Here is an 18,701-nt window from a genome sequence, read left to right as displayed (position 1 = left end):
TTTGAATAAAAACGATTAGTAATTTAAAAAAAAGTACCTAAAGAAATACCGAAATTAATATCTCACAAGTTGACAACGTCGCTTTAGTCGTAATGGCAGTCACCGAAGTGGCCTCGATCCGCTCCGATTACCTCCGAATAGGAACTTTTCCCATTATTTGGTCGTAGTAGAGGGGAGTAGTGATTCGGGTTTTGTATCATTGTTTGATATATTTCAGTTTTCATCAGTCCTCGAATGCAGGTAAATACGAGGTATTTGTGACAACTGTACTGGTTTTCTCTCGACAGTTTTTTTCGTATTTCAATTAGTATTTTTGGTATATTTTCGAAATGAAAACGTGCTCGATCGGGTTATGAAATGTTATGAAGTGTGTTTGAGTGATAAATAGGCAGTGTCGTGATTTTTTCTTTCGGAAGATTATTAAATAGGTGCACTGGAACCCTCAAATTTGGATTACTTTTTGAAAATGGCCCTCGCAAGGTAAACCTCTTCATCAAAATAATCATAGGAAACGTAACTTTGCTCTCCTGTAAATGTAATTTAAAGTTTATTGAATTAGTAGTAGATTAGGGGAGGTTTAAACCATTGTAAAACAACTTGAATCGTAAAATGGCGTTTTGTAGTTTTTTTTTTATTTATTTTGTGTCAACTTTATATCTTTCTTTATCTATGTACATTGTCTTCTTGTGAGTCGGGGCCGATGGACTCTCCTGGAGTGCCCAAGGTCTCGGTCATTGCCCGGAAATTGACAATGAATGCACTTTTCATATAAGAAAAAGAGAAGACACGTGAAATTATCATCGTAGTTAATGAATTTTGCATTTTTATGCGTTTATATAGTTTCTTTGAAAACTATTGTACGAGTTTGTTGTGTATTTTTTAAGCACGTGTTTCATGCTGCTAAATGTTTATTTGCGTTATAAGAGGCGGGACTTGAAGAAAGGTTGTTGGCTTTAGAATTATTTCCTCTGATATGTCTCAACTACATATTTTTTTTTTAATATACAGACATAATACTGTAAATATTGCCTGATTGTTAAGTGCGTAAAAATAGATATCTAGGTAATTGGTTATACAGTTACAAAAATTGTGTAATTTCTTTCCAAATTAATATTTTTTACTCGCGGTTGAAAAGTATGATACATACAACTTCGGTCATAGATCCTACATCTGTAAATCACGATGAGCATTTATTTTTTCATCGGCATTATTGAATTAATAAAGGAAATGGGTTGAATCGATTTCTCATTTGTTTATGTACATAAATAACCGATTTTTGTTTGTAATATATTATATAATTATTATATTTTCGTCTGTTAATGGGTTTTAAGTTCTATGTTGATAAAAGTTACCTTTATATTGACCTCGAAAGAAATTCTTTTACCTGGTCACAGGTAAAATTTATTCTTGTACAGTTTGACTACCTGTTCTCGGAGTTATGGTTAATGTATGAACGTGTATATGAAAAAGAAAAGGGAATGACTGAATTTATAAATAAACTAAAAGTGAGTTTAAATTTTCTTATATATTTCGTATTACTTCACACAGTGGGGCCGAATGACCAAATAGAGGAAAAATACATCAAGTTAAACGGTTTTTATTGGAATTTTGAAGAAAATTAAAGAACTAATGAGGAATTGAAAGACTATCTTGATGATACCACCCTTGTGGTATGTACGCCCTTTTCCCGGCAAATACAAGGACAAATCTAGTTATTTTTTGCTTTTAAATAATATTTAAACTGTAGCAGCGGCAGTAGATTTATCATATGCCATATTTAGTCCTTCTAGAACTTTGTATCTAATGCCCTGCTTCATGTTAAGCGGCCTTCAAATAATTTAAATGGGAAATACCGATCTATTTTTAATTATCAAATTGGGGTAAATATAAAAAAAAATCACAGTATTAAGTTGCTTCAGTCAAATAAAACGGAAGACTTATTCTACCGAGAACCACAAACGAAAGTTTTAATCGCATTTCCTGAATTGTTATCATTTTTTATCTTTTTAATAAACCCAAATAAACAGCTCACTTCCTAAAATAATTTGAGATAAAAGATGTATTCAAAATTAATAATACGAGGGTGACGCGATATATTTATAGCCAGTTCTAACTCCTCTACACTCGTAGCGTCTTAAAATATAGAGTTACCCTCCTATACGAGGGTGACGCTCTATATTTGTGGCCAGCTTTAACTCCTCTACACTCGTAGCGTCTTAAAATATAGAGTTACCCTCGTATACGAGGGTGACGCTCTATATTTGTGGCCAGCTTTAACTCCTCTACTTTCGTAGCGTCTTAAAATATAGAGTTACCCTCCTATACGAGGGTGACGCTCTATATTTGTGGCCAGCTTTAACTCCTCTACTTTCGTAGCGTCTTAAAATATAGAGTTACCCTCCTATACGAGGGTGACGCTCTATATTTGTGGCCAGCTTTAACTCCTCTACTTTCGTAGCGTCTTAAAATATAGAGTTACCCTCCTATACGAGGGTGACGCTCTATATTTGTGGCCAGCTTTAACTCCTCTATTTTCGTAGCGTCTTAAAATATAGAGTTACCCTCCTATACGAGGGTGACGCTCTATATTTGTGGTCAGCTTTAACTCCTCTATTTTCGTAGCGTCTTAAAATATAGAGTTACCCTCCTATACGAGGGTGACGCTCTATATTTGTGGTCAGCTTTAACTCCTCTATTTTCGTAGCGTCTTAAAATATAGAGTTACCCTCCTATACGAGGGTGACGCTCTATATTTGTGGTCAGCTTTAACTCCTCTACTTTCGTAGCGTCTTAAAATATAGAGTTACCCTCCTATACGAGGGTGACGCTCTATATTTGTGGCCATCTTTAACTCCTCTACTTTCGTAGCGTCTTAAAATATAGAGTTACCCTCCTATACGAGGGTGACGCTCTTTATTTGTGGCCAGCTTTAACTCCTCTACACTCGTAGCGTCTTAAAATATAGAGTTACCCTCGTATACGAGGGTGACGCTCTATATTTGTAGCCAGCTTTAACTCCTCTATTTTCGTAGCGTCTTAAAATATAGAGTTACCCTCCTATACGAGGGTGACGCTCTATATTTGTGGCCAGCTTTAACTCCTCTATTTTCGTAGCGTCTTAAAATATAGAGTTACCCTCCTATACGAGGGTGACGCGATACATTTATAGCCAGTTCTAACTCCTCTGCTCTCGTAGCGTCTTAAATTATAGAGTTACCCTCGTATACGAGGGTGACGCTCTATATTTGTGGTCGTTAAGTTGAAGGATATCATTTTTATGCCGTAACGTCTTTACGAAACTTGGGCTCGTTTATAAACTTTGATTCCAGTTAAAGGACGACCTACTTTCAGTAATTACATTTAGGAAATACCGAATTTGAAGCTCTTATGCCCTCGCATATTCACAACTAACGTAGGGTAGCAAATAAGTCTCTCGTCCCTGCCTTCGCTTTCAGCCTCCCTCGTCGGGAATAGAATGAAGGGCGAAAGTATAAGAAGGGAAAATAAAATTTGCATGACAAAAGAGATGTAACTGTGCGCAAGCGGGTGATGTACAATGCTAATTAAAATTTAGTAAATAATCAAAAGTATTATATCTGATAAAAGATGGTGTCTTTTATTTTTCTACCGACCCTGGACAAATCAATATACATATAGTAATTAGAGATAATGATCGTCTGACCTTCGTCGTCCAAAAGTATGCAATTTTCGCCATAGTTTTAATGTAGCGCAACGATTGCTGAACAAACGTGTTAGTGTAGCCGCTGTATACAATTTTATAAATCTTGCAACAATTTCTACACATAAATAATTTAATTTCTTTATATAAATATCATATTTATATAAATTAACCGTTTAAAATTCCCGCTAAAACGCAATATGGCGGTGCACTGACGTCAGTACATAGTAAACTTTTAAGCAGTTCATAGGATTCTTTAGTGTTTATTTGTTATTTCGCTATAAAAGGTGGTGTAAAGTGTAAATACCGATACTTTCTTATATTTGATGTAAATTCTTATATTTAATTTTCTACCATTACAATAAATATTATTGATGATAAAATAAAACGAAAACTTAATGTCAGAAGCCCAAAAATCATATCATTGATACAAGTAAATAAAACAATAACTATAAGAAAACAAAGTAAATGTGAAGGCATTAATCGGACAATGTATCGGGCGTTTACTATATAGTGACGTCGCGCCCAGCTACTTGTTGCGTCAAATGTTACTGTGACACAATTTAAGTTTATTGCAATTGTGGGCGTGAGTCTTAGGATCAACGATTGCGAAGATGTAATACAATAATCAAAGTTCGATAATTACTTAAGCTTAAGTTGCGCGTGTCGAATCTCTAGGAACAGCGGAACACCTTTGAGAATCAAGCGCTCGAGATCTGCTCGCTTCGGTGTTTCTAAACAGGGTAAACTTCTCTTCGATTTGAAACGTCTCGCCTGGGTTCGAGCTTTATGCGAAGGATGCGTTCCGATTAAATTCGTGATAAGAGAAATACGCGTAAAACGAAATTAATGATATAACAAGCAAAAAACATTACAAATTACTTCTATTACCTATAAGATTTCCAAAAAAAAAATATTTTTCGAGAAATACTATCTGGACCAGAATATATTTTTGAAAAGCGGGTTAAACTTTTTTTCGACGGTTCTTTTTCGTTTATTTTCGAAGTATGTTTCCTTTTCATTGATTCTTCATCGCTCGAGCTGCTCGATTGCAAACTCAGACTCCTCCATCATAAAAGCGATATTTCAAACTATCTGTATTATAGTATCTTGAACTCGCAAACGTCTGCTTGATGCCTCTACCATATCAGATCAAAAGATTCTCCAATTTCCGTTCATACAGCTCAGCTTCACTTCATTCCAATGTGCAGCAATGTTTTGTACACCATTCATGATGTGATAATATTCGTTATGAGTTGCTTTCGTGAAATTTACTCGATAACATTTAATTGGTTTAGAAGAAGTATCATTTTGAAACCATTGTATAACGAATATTGTAATAAAATGATGGGTTGTCGATGTTTAATATCAAAATAATGATATGTTTGCAGAAAGAATTTCATTTCGCGATTCGGTCTATATTTAAAAATAGTTTACCGTACTAATCTCCTCTACTATCATTTTACTCTCCCAATTAACCATCGTCGAGTTGGCAACGGTTTTGCCGAAAAATTTCGGCCTCGGTTTTGGTTTAATGGACAATGACGGAGTAATAGTCCAGGATCCCTCGTATATATTTGCACTTGATTATTATCAAGCTAATTTTTTGTGAGTAGCAAATTTGCATCCTTGCTACCTCTTTTAGCTACCGCAATCGAGAGTTTCTTACAAGGGCGTCTCTCAAAGCTACCCCCAAAAAATTAACTTGATAGTAATCAAATGAAAAAATGTACGAGGGATCGTGGACTATAAAGTTAATATTGCTGATTGTCCTTAAACACACACACGTACCCACGCGCGCGCGTAAAACAATTACTGTTATCTTTTATTTTCTAAAATTAGGCACTCGATGTAATACGATGAGGATCATTGATGTAAATCAGACATAATAATCTAAACGTATATTGCAAGGTCTTATCTTTTATTACACACTGTATACTTTAAATATAAATATATAAATCGAACGACCTTTATATTAATGGGTAAAATAGAGGAATTTAGAATAATTTTATTGTAAACCTTGTGTAGTATTATATGCACGTGTAGCAATACTTTATCAAATAGTTGCTCTTAAAACCGATCAAAATTAAAATCGAATGCAACGAGATTGAAAATTTAATTTTTTATTCAACGAAAATAAATTTTACAAGAATAATTGTGTTTATTTCGTGTCGATAGGGTTATTATTAACAGGCTTACAAAGTTTATAACTGTGGTTATATTTTATAAATTCAGAGATACGTTCCAAATAAGTACTACGTCATCAGCGCCGATTGTGTAGAAGAGCGTAAGGCCCCTTTCACACCAAACGAATCCGAATCAATCTGGATCACTCCGAATCAAGTTGAATCTGATTCGTCATCTCCACTCTTTCACACCAGCTGAATCAACCTGAATAATTCTTACCTGGAATGTTTAATTCTTCGCCAATTTTCCTCCAACTATTTTCTATAACTTTTAAAATTAATAACTCCACGTCCATCTCGTATGGTTGTTGATTCAAGATTGTCTGGACGAGGAATCTGACAGTCGAATCAAAACTGATTGAACCAGATTCGCCCTTCACATTTATGCGGAGCGCTCGAAGCCGAATCTTGGTCAATCAGATTCAACTTGATTCGGAGTGATTCTGATTGATTCGGATTCGTTTGGTGTGAAAGGGGCCTAAGGCCTCTTTGACAATCAAACTGGGTAAAGTGATAGATTTCCTTGCAATGACTAAGTATTTTGATACAAATAACGATCTTACGACTGTTAGAATCCGCGACATAAACCAGATGAACAGACAGATCGATAGAATGACGTTAAGGGGCAAAAACAAGATTTTATATGAGTTACCGAATGTTAAAGTTGAATATGTGAAATTTAATATATAGCGAATTCGACTTCGACTTTGTTGAACGGTATTCGAGTAAAAATAATTAAAATGAGATATCTAGCAAAAGGTATCAACCAACTTACATACAAAATGTATAAACCTGTGAGTTTTCTTTAACAATAATTAAGTTAGATCCCGTCCGAACGGTACGCCAATGCAAAATGTATTTGATAACAAACTTGTACTTGATAACAGTTCTTTTATTCATCGCATTACATCGTTTTTTCTGCGTTACTGATAATTAAAATGATATAATAATGATGTTGGTACATTTTGGCACATGGAATATTTATAACGTTATTGCAATGGCCAAAGTAAATGAATTACTACTTCATACACCCTATTCGCCAGATTCAGCACACAATGATTATTTTCTGTACCCAGATTTGAAAAAATGGCTCGGTAGTGGAAGATTATGAAGATATATGAAGAGTTGTCGGTAGTTAAGGGCTATTTTGAGTAGCTCGATGAATTTTAATATAAAAAGGGTTTCGAACGTACTGAACATCGCTGAGAGAATTGTATGAGGGCCAGGTACTTCTGGAACCATCCTCGTAATACGTTGAATAAGAAATTACCAATTAAGTTTCGAAAACATGTGCAATAAGTAGATATTCGAATTTTCTTTAAACATTTTAAGTTCCAAACGATTTCTCAGTTTACGAGAGAAATTCGAAGACTTTCTCTCTCGCGCAATTTCTAAAAGTAATGAACTGAATTAGATTCACGTAATAATACTGGAAGGTGCTACTTAACAATAGAAGTTACGCTATACAAATTCTTGAATCTGGTCAATTAAAACGTTCGGATTTCTTTCGGTTTCCTACAAAATAAAATGATTGAAAAATCGAATAAGTTTTACAAAATATGTTTCGAAAAACTCATTAGGAACTAAAGAAAAAAAGTAACATTGCGATTTAAGTAAAAAAATAATCATGAATAGTTTTTAAGAATGAACCCAGAACATTTTGATTAATTATTACTTTAAACGCATTTCTATGACTGTGACTTTGTATGATTGACCTTTTCCCACGCGATTACCATTTGTAGATATTAGGTGCCTCAGTTGTAAGGTTAATTTACCATAATATGAGTGCATATAACATACAGGACCTAAATGAAATTATATTGAAGGTAAAAATATAATTTTTTATTTTTCAAAATATTCTCCGTTAAGATTATCGAAGGATTTTTTCCATTCCGTTTGAGGTAACCCCAAAACATCTGATTTGAATGCAGCAACAGCTTCTTCACGTGTAAAAAAACCTTAACCTCACAATTTATTTTTGATTCGCGGAGATAAGAAAAAAATCACTTACAATTACACTGTCTGTCGCACTTTTCGATATTTTCCCACCGATAAACCTCCGGAAAACCTCTTCGACGCTTTAACTTATTTGAAGCAATATTGGACCTGTGCTAAGCTAAGGCGTAGAGCCGCAAACTTTGCTATTACTTTGACGTAATTATTGTGTACTCCAAACTGTTGGCCTCTTAGTTAGTACCATCGAGTTTAAAAATTGTCTGGAGCAATACGACTTACCGTCTTTGTCGTTGAACATCCTCACACTCACGGAGGAAGCGCTCGGTTGTTTCCTTGCAAGAGCTGTCTCTCCGATGATCACCAGGCGGTTATTCACCGGAAAATATCGAGTAAACATGCTAGTAACTCTCCTTACTTCGTCTTTGTTAAATGTAAGAACTTTTTGGGTTCAATTAATAGAATTAGACATAAATCTCTTCGATTGTTTTAGATCTGGAGTCGTACTACTCCGTGTTTTTGATTTCTACTTATTTTACCACTTTTCTAAGATCAAGGATTGATAACTTTGAAATGTTGTGATCCTATAAAATGATTTGTCTGACTTTTGCAGAGCATTACATGTTGTTTTTAGCTCTATCAGTAATTTTCATTAAAAAGTCGCAAATAAAACTTTGAAGCAACTAAAACATCTTTTTATTTAATTTTACTGAAATTATATTCGCTTGTCGTATTAAGTACAACTCTGTATAATTCTTTTACTTTTATAAGCCGATTATGGTTTGATAAAGTGAGAAAATCTGTGATAATATTTTCGTTTTTTGATGATTTGCATTATATCTATCTAGTTTGAGGGCGATCATGATTCGTGCTTTAGAAAATACATAAAAAAAATCGTATATTTACATATATTACGAATGAAACTTATATGTGCTGGTCGAATAGTTGTTATCGAATTTCTAATTCACCTATAGAAAAATTCAGTTCGAAACGAAGGACAAAAACTCAAATATAACGATACGACCCTGCAATCGTATGCTACGTCAATCGGATCTGTTTCGTTCGTCCTTGTCACGTGTTTCTATCTTATTGTAAAAAAAAATAAATAAGTACACATGGTGTTTGTACGCGGTTGCCTCGTAATCCTGTAAAATTACCAGTAAAATCTTTTTTTATTTTCATTTTAGAAAAACGTTGAAAATCACGTGTGCTTTTAATAAGTCGATGATGTTTCGTGACTTGGAAGTGTATCTAACCGGTTCACGTGTTCCTAACATAAATAGGATACATTTATATCACAACCCATTTAATTCTATTAGTTTGCATCCTGCATAAATTTACATTTTATTTATATAGAACTTAATTTTTTTTGTTTTGGAAAATTATTAAATGTATCGTAAGAAAATTGAGAGTGTTGGGTTCAATATTATATCCCAGCAACGAAGATTTAATCGAACCAATGAACTTTATCCGAGGAATGTGCTTCCAAGCAAACGAAAACCGTGTTTTTGGCCGATAAGATCACGGCCACAGCATTTTAGGATTCTATTTTTTTTGTAAAAAGGGAAACTTTAATTGGCCAATAATTTGAAGATTCCCTGTCATTTTAGAAGAGTTTTGCTTCACTTTGAAAACACGCCTATCCATTTTTTCTACTACTATTACAACTACGTCTCTATTTGTTACTCAATCCATCATAGTTATATCATTTATATTTCCTTGTGTAAAGCGAAGATTACACAGTCAGCGGGGAAGGTATTTTGGGACATTAGAGAGGAGTAATTACGATCGATTTTCTAATTGAACAACGAACGGTGAACAGGAAGAAGAAAATTTCGAGAATGGAGTACGATATTCCGGAGAGTAAACGCCCGTGGAAAATTACACTCCAAGTGGGGAAGGCGTGATTTAATGGGACATGATAAGTTGATTTTCTCACCGTACAAAGAACTGTGGATGCTCAGTACTGTGATAACCTCCTAAACAACACTGAAACCTGTCTACAGATCGAAACGACGCGATATTGCTGCAAGATAACGACGAACCACATACAACAATTCATCTTAAGATGGAAACGTTGAACGAATCGGGTTGTGAAACATTTAAAAACCCTCTTTGTAGGCCCGATTTCTCGCCATGCGACTATTATTTATTTGGTCTGCGAATATTACGTGACAAGCCGAGAGATTTTTACAAAAAAGATATCCGCAGCATTATAGTAATCTACAAAAAACTCTGAAAACTGTCGATAGTTCAAAACAACGCGATATTCCAATCCACAGTAGAATAATGCTGCAAGACACCGCCGAACCACATACAGCTCAACTTAAGATGGAAACGTTGAACGAATCGGGTTGTGAAACATTGAAAAACCCTCTTTGTAGGCCCGATTTCTCGCCATGCGACTATTATTTATTTGGTCTGCGAATATTACGTGACAAGCCGAGAGATTTTTACAAAAAAGACATCCAAGAGCTTCCGAAGAGTAGTAAAGATGTGTAGGAGAAAAATGTAAAAAAATTCAAATTTGTAACTTAGTACCTAATAAAATTTTTTATAACAAAATTCCGGTTTTTATTTGAATCACCCTCACAATAACCTTCTTTGAATAATTTTAACATATTGTACATTAGTATTCATCAATTTTAACTCAACTCGATAGCGGATTTTTTAGCTAATTATTAAAAATTAAAAGTTCCTATATGACCAACTTTCCTTCGTATTTCTGTACCTTTATGTTTACAATACACTTTTTCAACCCTTTTAGGTATTATTTATATAAGTTTGAATTCGTTTAGAACATTTTTTTATTCAGTTTTTTCTTTTATCAAAGTCGGATTACATATAAATGATTCAGTAAAATGAAATAATTATAAAAACAGATGAAATATCGTTGCATTGGAACGCTACTGATCTAAGTTTATTTCCTCTGCTGCGTATTCACCTGAAAATGACTGTATTACGAACAAACAGCTGACCGAAATCATCAATTAAAAATTGACGAGGATATTGTCGAATTAATAGCGGCTCGTGTAGCAACGAGGTCGACCTTCATTTTTTTATTTGCGCTAATTAATACGCACCTTCATTTTTATACATGTGCCGACTTTCAGTAGATTATTTTCTTTCGAAAATATTTTGTTAGCGTGGTGCGGACTCGGTTAAAACTTTTCACAATAACATTACGCGCATTAAGTAAGGAAACATCAAAATATTTGCCGTAGGGTTTGTTCAAAAAGTAATTTTCAAATTACTTTTTTTCCTTTAACTTTATACTAAGTTTTATTTACTGACACAACATATAACAACAAAGAATACATTGTCTGGGTCTCATACAAAGAAAGCGAGATTTTAGAGCAACAAATAAATAAAGATAAAAAGAAAAACGAAGGAAAAGATGGTACGCAGAAGTGACGAAAAACCTAAGAGAGAGAGAGAGGAATTCAAGACTAGAGAACGAAAGTAAAAAATAGAAAAAAGTTGAAGGAAATCACTTCCATGCTATATATAGGTGGACCAGACTCACTCACTATTTATAATAATTAACTATTCACTATCACTAATTGTATAATTTTTTAAATCAATAGGTTTTATGAGTTTCAGTTATATACTAACTTTAACTAATGGACTGAAGAGTATTTATACCTTAAACAAGTTTTCGAATAATTCTAGAATGTGAAGAAACAAATAAATAAAAATATTTTCCTAGAAATTCGTTCTGAAAACAATATAAACAAATCGCCGTTGTAAATAAATCAAATTGCCTGCATACGACAATACGCTTTGAGTACGTTCATCATTAAAACGTCAAACTTCATTATGTCAATGTCAAACTTCGTTATGTCAATGTCATATTTAAATCAGTGTTGCCACATATGAAAACTTAAGTAGTAACCCTCGTATTTCTATTTATTTTATTTCAACTTACAACACGACTAAACAATTAATCCATATACGAATCTCTAATTGTCTTAAAGAAGAGAAAGTGGGTGGTTTCCGTATAAATCCTAAATTGGTTACAAATTTCCATTTCAATGTAACCATGGTAATATCTGTGTAGTAATGAGCAAACAAAAAGCGATGGTGAAGAAATATATGATATAACATTGCAAGTAATAAAAAGTTTTTAATTGAAAAAATCCACCCGATGTTGGTTTTCGATCAAATAAAAGACCATGACCGTTTTTAGAATTGAGAGGATACTAAAAAGTTTCTGGTGTATAACATAACGTTAAAATGTTGTTTGTATAAATGTGTTTTGAATGAAAAGGTTTAAGAACAAGAAAATACATGTTCCAAACACCACAACGTCCTTAATAAATAGATATAAAACATAAGAAAACTGAAATATATAATTTATCTTAAATGTATCACCTTTAAATTTTTGATATTGGATTCTAGTGATCTATCAAAGAACACAATTGAAAATAAATTTTCCCTTTGAGTGATGCATTGTGAATATTAAATACAAAAGGATTTTTTATTTTGAAGTTGACTTTTTACTTGAAATTTAACTAATTCGGATGAAATCATGAAATTAATTGATTAGTGATCAGCCAAACTGGACTTTTGTTTTGCTATCTTGGTTTTGCAGAAAAAACTAAGACCGGCTTTAGGTCTGCAAGATAAAGACAAACACCGACCACGCGGACTTTTACTTTTCTTTGTTTTGTTCTTTCTGTGTATTAAACTTTTCCTAATGGTTATTGAAACTTAGTATTTAGTTGCTACGAGGATTATTACTCAAGTTTTGAGACAGAATATCTATAATTTGATATGGTTTTATCGTTTTTCAAAATCTTCCCCTTTAAAATTAATACATTTTTGCATGCGTTTGAACCAATCGTCGAATCATTTTTTCCATTCCATGTGAGTGAGACGTCGATCAAAAAAAACAACGTGTTGACGATTCAGAGCAGTGTTTGGGCATGTTTACACGTAATAAATAAGATTTTTGCGTCGATATGTAAGAATGGATGAAATATGGATCAAAACGCTCATCATCTGAGTGGACTGCAGCCGGTAAACCACGTTCCAAAACGTCCGAAGACACAACAGTTGTTGGATCGTTCGAATGCAAACGTCAAGGAAAAACGGCCTCATATGTCGAAGAAAAAACCTCCATCCACCTGCCTATTTGCTGATCTCAAAAAAATACCCGCCGGTAAGAAATTCAGCCCAAATGAAGAAGCTATTTTGAGGCAAATAGACAAATCCTTCCACAAACACGACATCGAGAAGTTAGAGTAGCGTTGGAATAATCGTATTGCTCTAAAATCGATTTTGTGTGTTTTTTTTTCGGAAAATGTGGAAACTTTTTATTTCACGGCTGGATTATTAATGTTTGCGATAGCAGAGTGCACAGACGATTACTCTCGTTCTACTTTCTATGGGAAATGTTATTTTATCGTGGTCCACTTAACTGTTTGGGAGGTATTTTAATTAAAATGAATTTCAATTAAAATAATTCGGAGCTTGTACTACAATTTGCATCCTACTTTTGTAATAATTGTTTTTATTGTTATTTTAAATTGTTTGATTAATCAACAGGGATGTTTTTTTATATTTTATTCAGTAGTAATCGGAATATTGTTCCCCTAAAAGTTTTAAATCACGTGATGAGATCTTCTTTAGTGAAAATATCTCTTTAACCTTTTGTCAGATCCGATGGCCCATTTCTTTTTGAGTCTTTTATCCTTATATATCGTCGGGTAATTTATATTTCAAGGGAGGTTTATGAGAAGTGATAACACCTGCCCCAACTCCATTTGGGGTTTTAGATGCATATACAGGAAGAGTTTCCAGTTAAAGTTCTGATATATTATAGATGTTGGCGTTTCTGCCTTGTTAAAGATGTTTAAAATCGGAGTTTTAATCAGCCATGGTGAAGGAATCGGCATATCTGATATTTAGAATTGATATTCGAACGTGCTTGATATTCGTGGTTGCTCATTATAGTACTGGTATATAACCATATTAGATATTGTCTTCTTTTGGTTAGCGACTGCTCGTAAACTTTCGATAGGAGATGTTCTGTGAGCTCCAGTAATTGGCTACGACATTTAAATATTTCATATCTGTTTTTTAGCGGATTCATTGGTGATGGATCCATAATAGATGTTATGACATGTCCGTAGATTGAGATTTAAGTCTCTTTGTCAGATCCCCAATCTCCGTAAGAGAGAACTTTTAATAGGTTAAGTCCATACCGACATTTGACGACAAGGTTCTTAATGTGCTGGTTCCAATTTAATTGCGAGTCAAGATCATTCCTCGCGTCAAATTTTTTTCGCGTACCGGCCATTTTGATCGGTCGTATTAAGGATGCTTTTTTACATGTTAATTTGGTAAATTCTTCTTATCTATTGTTTTTAAGTGACGCGTAGATATTATGTATAATTGCTATAATTCTTCAACCTTGGATAAATTACACATATTTTGACATTGAAACTCATTCACGTGGTTAAAAAAAAATCGCAAATTTCGAAGTGTAATAGTAATATTGATAAGATACTATTTTCAGATATACTCATATCATCAAGGTCGGAAACAGTTGTGCAAAAAGTGACATACATTTTATTAGTACTCACAAAAAATATTTCATATACAGCACGTCCCGAAAAGTTTTATATAAAATACTGATATATTAATACATCTAAAAGTTCTTGATTTTAGGTTTCTTCTGTTTTAAAATTAGTTTGTTTCAGTAATTTTGAGAAGAAAGATAAAATTTGACGTTTCGACTTCTGTCTTAATCAAAATATGACACTGATAATTTGTCTATTTATATTAATAAATAGGTAATCTACATCATGAACATCAAAATAAGAATAAAATCAAAATAGAAATTTTTTCTTATAAGAAAAATTAATTTTTCCTCAGTCCTTACAGTAGAAACGTCAAATTTCATCAAAACAGAAGAGACCTAAAATCAAGAACATTTAGATGCAATGAAATATAACTTTTTCTTTACTAATATTTAGTAAAAAACTTCCTTTATAGCCTTAAATCTATATTCGTGCACATCTTATATATTAAAAAAATTGATGATTTCCTTTCCGAGTCCGTTCAGGCGTTCTACCCAACCGATTTGCTTAATTTTTTTTTTCAATGAAAGGTATTGATGTACAGATCAGCCATCAACCATCGGATTTCATCTAATTTTCACCATTCTCAAGTTATACTCAAATGCGATTTTCCCCTGTACATTACTTATGGGAGTTTTTCACATACACACGTTCTATCCTCAATATCTCAGGTTCTATTCAAGATAGAGACTTCGTTTTGGTTTAAGAACACTCGCTGAAACACCTTCTTTCTTTTGAGTTTTTGAACACTTAAATCGGTTGAGTTGGAGAGGAGCTAGGCGCGGACATTCAATGTGGAGTTATGGATTTTTGTAGGTTTTTGGCAATTTTTCTACATTCAAAGATCTATATCTCAGGTTCTAATATAGCTACAGAGTTCGTTTTGGTTTAAGAACACTCGCTGAAACACCTTATATCTTTTGAGTTTTTGAACACTTAAATCGGTTGAGTTGGAGAGGGGCTAGGCGCGGACATTCAATGTGGAGTTATGGATTTTGTAGGTTTTTGGCAATTTTTCTACATTCAAAGATCTATATCTCAGGTTCTAATATAGCTACAGAGTTCGTTTTGGTTTAAGAACACTCGCTGAAACACCTTCTTTCTTTTGAGTTTTTGAACACTTAAATCGGTTGAGTTGGAGAGGGGCTAGGCGCGGACATTCAATGTGGAGTTATGGATTTTGTAGGTTTTTGGCAATTTTTCTACATTCAAAGATCTATATCTCAGGTTCTAATATAGCTACAGAGTTCGTTTTGGTTTAAGAACACTCGCTGAAACACCTTATATCTTTTGAGTTTTTGAACACTTAAATCGGTTGAGTTGGAGAGGGGCTAGGCGCGGACATTCAATGTGGAGTTATGGATTTTGTAGGTTTTTGGCAATTTTTCTACATTCAAAGATCTATATCTCAGGTTCTAATATAGCTACAGAGTTCGTTTTGGTTTAAGAACACTCGCTGAAACACCTTATATCTTTTGAGTTTTTGAACACTTAAATCGGTTGAGTTGGAGAGGGGCTAGGCGCGAACATTCAATGTGGAGTTATGGATTTTGTAGGTTTTTGGCAATTTTTGTACATTCAAAGATCTATATCTCAGGTTCTAATATAGCTACAGAGTTCGTTTTGGTTTAAGAACACTCGCTGAAATATCTTCTTTCTTTTGAGTTTTTGAACACTTAAATCGGTTGAGTTGGAGAGGAGCTAGGCACGAACATTCAATGTGGAGTTATAGATTTTTGTAGGTTTTTGGCAATTTTTCTACATTCAAAGATCTATATCTCAGGTTCTAATATAGCTGCAGAGTTCATTCTTTTCTATTATAATGATTTCTGATACTTATTTAAGGGATTCGATGCGAGCGAGGCCGCCGCGGGTAGAAGCTACTCATGTATTATTTTAAAAAAGTTTTTTCGGTATTTTGTTACTAACCACATTTCAAGTCAAAAGGAAAATTTTAGTTTAATAATTTTTTAGTAAGTAAATTACAATTTATGATATTTATTTATTTTAATTTGTAAAAGTTCTTTAAAATGTCATTTAGAGACAATCATAGAAATTTACTATCATTAAATAAACCTCATTATTGCAATATAATGCTCATATTATAATATACAACAAATACAGTTCGTCAGAAACAGTTGTGTACAAACGAAAAACTTTTCAATTAAATTTTTTCTTTTCGTTCCGTTTTATTTACGCCCTTTCACACCTATTTCTTTACACAAGTCAAAAGCTTCGGATTCGACAGTTGACTTTTCTCCCTACCTCGACGCGATAACGATGCAACACTTAACTCGTATTTAGTCGAGCTACGCTGCTTCTAGAGGTTTGGCACGCGCGGAAACAGGGACTTTACTTTACACCCTGTATTCGCTTTCGTAATTTTGATATCAACAGAATATTGAATCGCCAGGTTGCCGAATCATAACTTTACATAAATATACATGTACTAACGTATAAACTATATAAAAAAAACAAGTTTGTTGAATTTGCATTAGCAGCCAAAATAAGGTACCGTCCGTAAGGACGACTTCTAATTGCAAACTAAAAGGTCAACTGCTAGATCGTACCGCTGTCAAGTAGAATAATTTACGATATCCAAAACGACCTAGGATTATTCAATACAATGTTACTTCCTGACAATTTGCCTTTTATCTTTCTTATATATATTTTAGAATAAAATTATGTGACAAAAAAAGAACAATGAGTTTGTAACATTGATAGATATACTGCCGAGTATAAAGTTAAGGTCACCACGTAATTTGGGGTTTGTTTGAGAAAACATAGTTTGCTTGATTAAAAAAAAAGTTTCTGTTCTGGAAAGTTCATTGCTATAATTTTCGTAGAAAGAAAAGAAATTTTAACGCCTTTAGTAGCGAATATTCACTCGGCGACGAAGCAGACTGGGATCAGTCACCAATGGACCCAGAAACCATTCTTGGTGTTGCCAAAAGCGCTGTCATCGCGTGTCTCAACAACCTTATCGCTAGACGGGCTCGACAGAAATGGATGGAGACGCCTGGCATGAGACAAACGAAGATTTATATAGATGGATCCCGCTCGTCTTTCACCAAACAACTACTCCGGCTCAATAAGCGCGAAATCAGACTAGTAGCCGGACACTGCCATCTAAGACGTCACCTTGACACCACGGGCATCGCGGATGATCCGAAGCGCTGTTGGTGTATGGAGGAGAAGAAGGACGAAACTGCAGACCACGTTATCTGTGAGTGCTCTGCACTAACACGGGTACGGCTTAAACCCCACAATCTGTCTAACGATATCTAAGGGTTCAAGTCGGCTTTTCAAAGGACATCGGCCTTTGGTAAACGTCAAGTAGGGCACGACGAGACTCTCTGAAGACCTATGTGCTCAACGGCTACTCGACTACCCACATCTACGAACTATGAACTATTCCCTCGGCGGGGCATGCATAATAGATTTTTTGGGGCCCGGCACATGTCTACGTAAACGTCTCCTTAACTAATTTCATCAGATTTAATGGGATTTGGGTCTGAATTGCGAGTAAGCCAAACAAATTGCGTGATTTGAACCTCGTTAAGATACTTTCTAACTATCCGAACATTATCATGCATAAAGGTTGCGTTCTTCTTCTCAAAGTGTAACCATGAAGCCTCCTAACTGTCCACTCACTTATGATTAAATCTCACTTCTTTCAGACATCAGGTTTTGGGTTGAAATTTTTTCAGATAACCTTTGTATATACTCCAAAGAGACCGAATTGTTTTTTTGTAGTCGTTTGTCGTGATTTGGAATTCCAACGGTGTAATCTTTAATGATTAATTAAAAATAGGGAACTCGCTAAGTTGCTGATTACCTGACATGTTTTGATGCTTAACTAAGTGTGTGGAATTAAGAGAAAAATGTATATATTGTAAGTAGGGATGAATGGATTCTCGATATCACCGATTCTTGGACATTGGTATCGATATCGAGACTCGATCGCAAAAATTCCATACAGATACTAGTAAATGAACGGAAAAATTATTTTTTAAACGACGCCATCTGTTATTTTTTCGTTCTGTATTCATTTACACACCGAAAGTTGCGTTTTGAGTGTTCCGTGTAGAGAAAGTGACAGTTCCGTACTGCAAAACACTTTCGGGACGCTCTGGAGTAGACAACTTCAATGTTGACAGTTGACAGTTTCACTTCGATGATTTTGCATAACCTTATTTTTAGGTTTATCAAATTTTTTGTTTTATTCGAAGTTTTGTTTAAATTATTGAATAACAATGAATAATGATGAAAAAGAAAACATCAGCGATGAAGAGC

General features: G+C 34.1%; 1 protein-coding gene across 2 annotated transcripts in view; it reads left to right on the top strand.

The window, feature by feature from the left end:
• LOC130902088 (protein roadkill) overlaps positions 1–18,701 on the top strand; it is a 57,905-nt gene that overhangs the window by 10,349 nt on the left and 28,855 nt on the right. Inside the window, exon 1 of one of the 2 annotated variants that reach the window (XM_057813908.1) lies at positions 164–480. The exons of the other annotated variant lie outside the window; for it this stretch is intronic. Coding sequence (XP_057669891.1) covers positions 467–480 — 14 coding nt within the window. The 5' untranslated portion in view covers positions 164–466. Of the gene's footprint in view, positions 1–163; positions 481–18,701 lie in introns of those variants that run through there. 2 annotated transcript variants of the gene reach the window in all.

The sequence above is a fragment of the Diorhabda carinulata genome, chromosome X (genome assembly GCF_026250575.1).
Source record: "Diorhabda carinulata isolate Delta chromosome X, icDioCari1.1, whole genome shotgun sequence".
Classification (NCBI taxonomy): Eukaryota; Metazoa; Arthropoda; class Insecta; order Coleoptera; family Chrysomelidae; genus Diorhabda; species Diorhabda carinulata.
The sequence above is the reverse complement of the archived record's forward strand: the minus strand, read 5'-3'. Positions and strand labels throughout refer to the sequence as shown.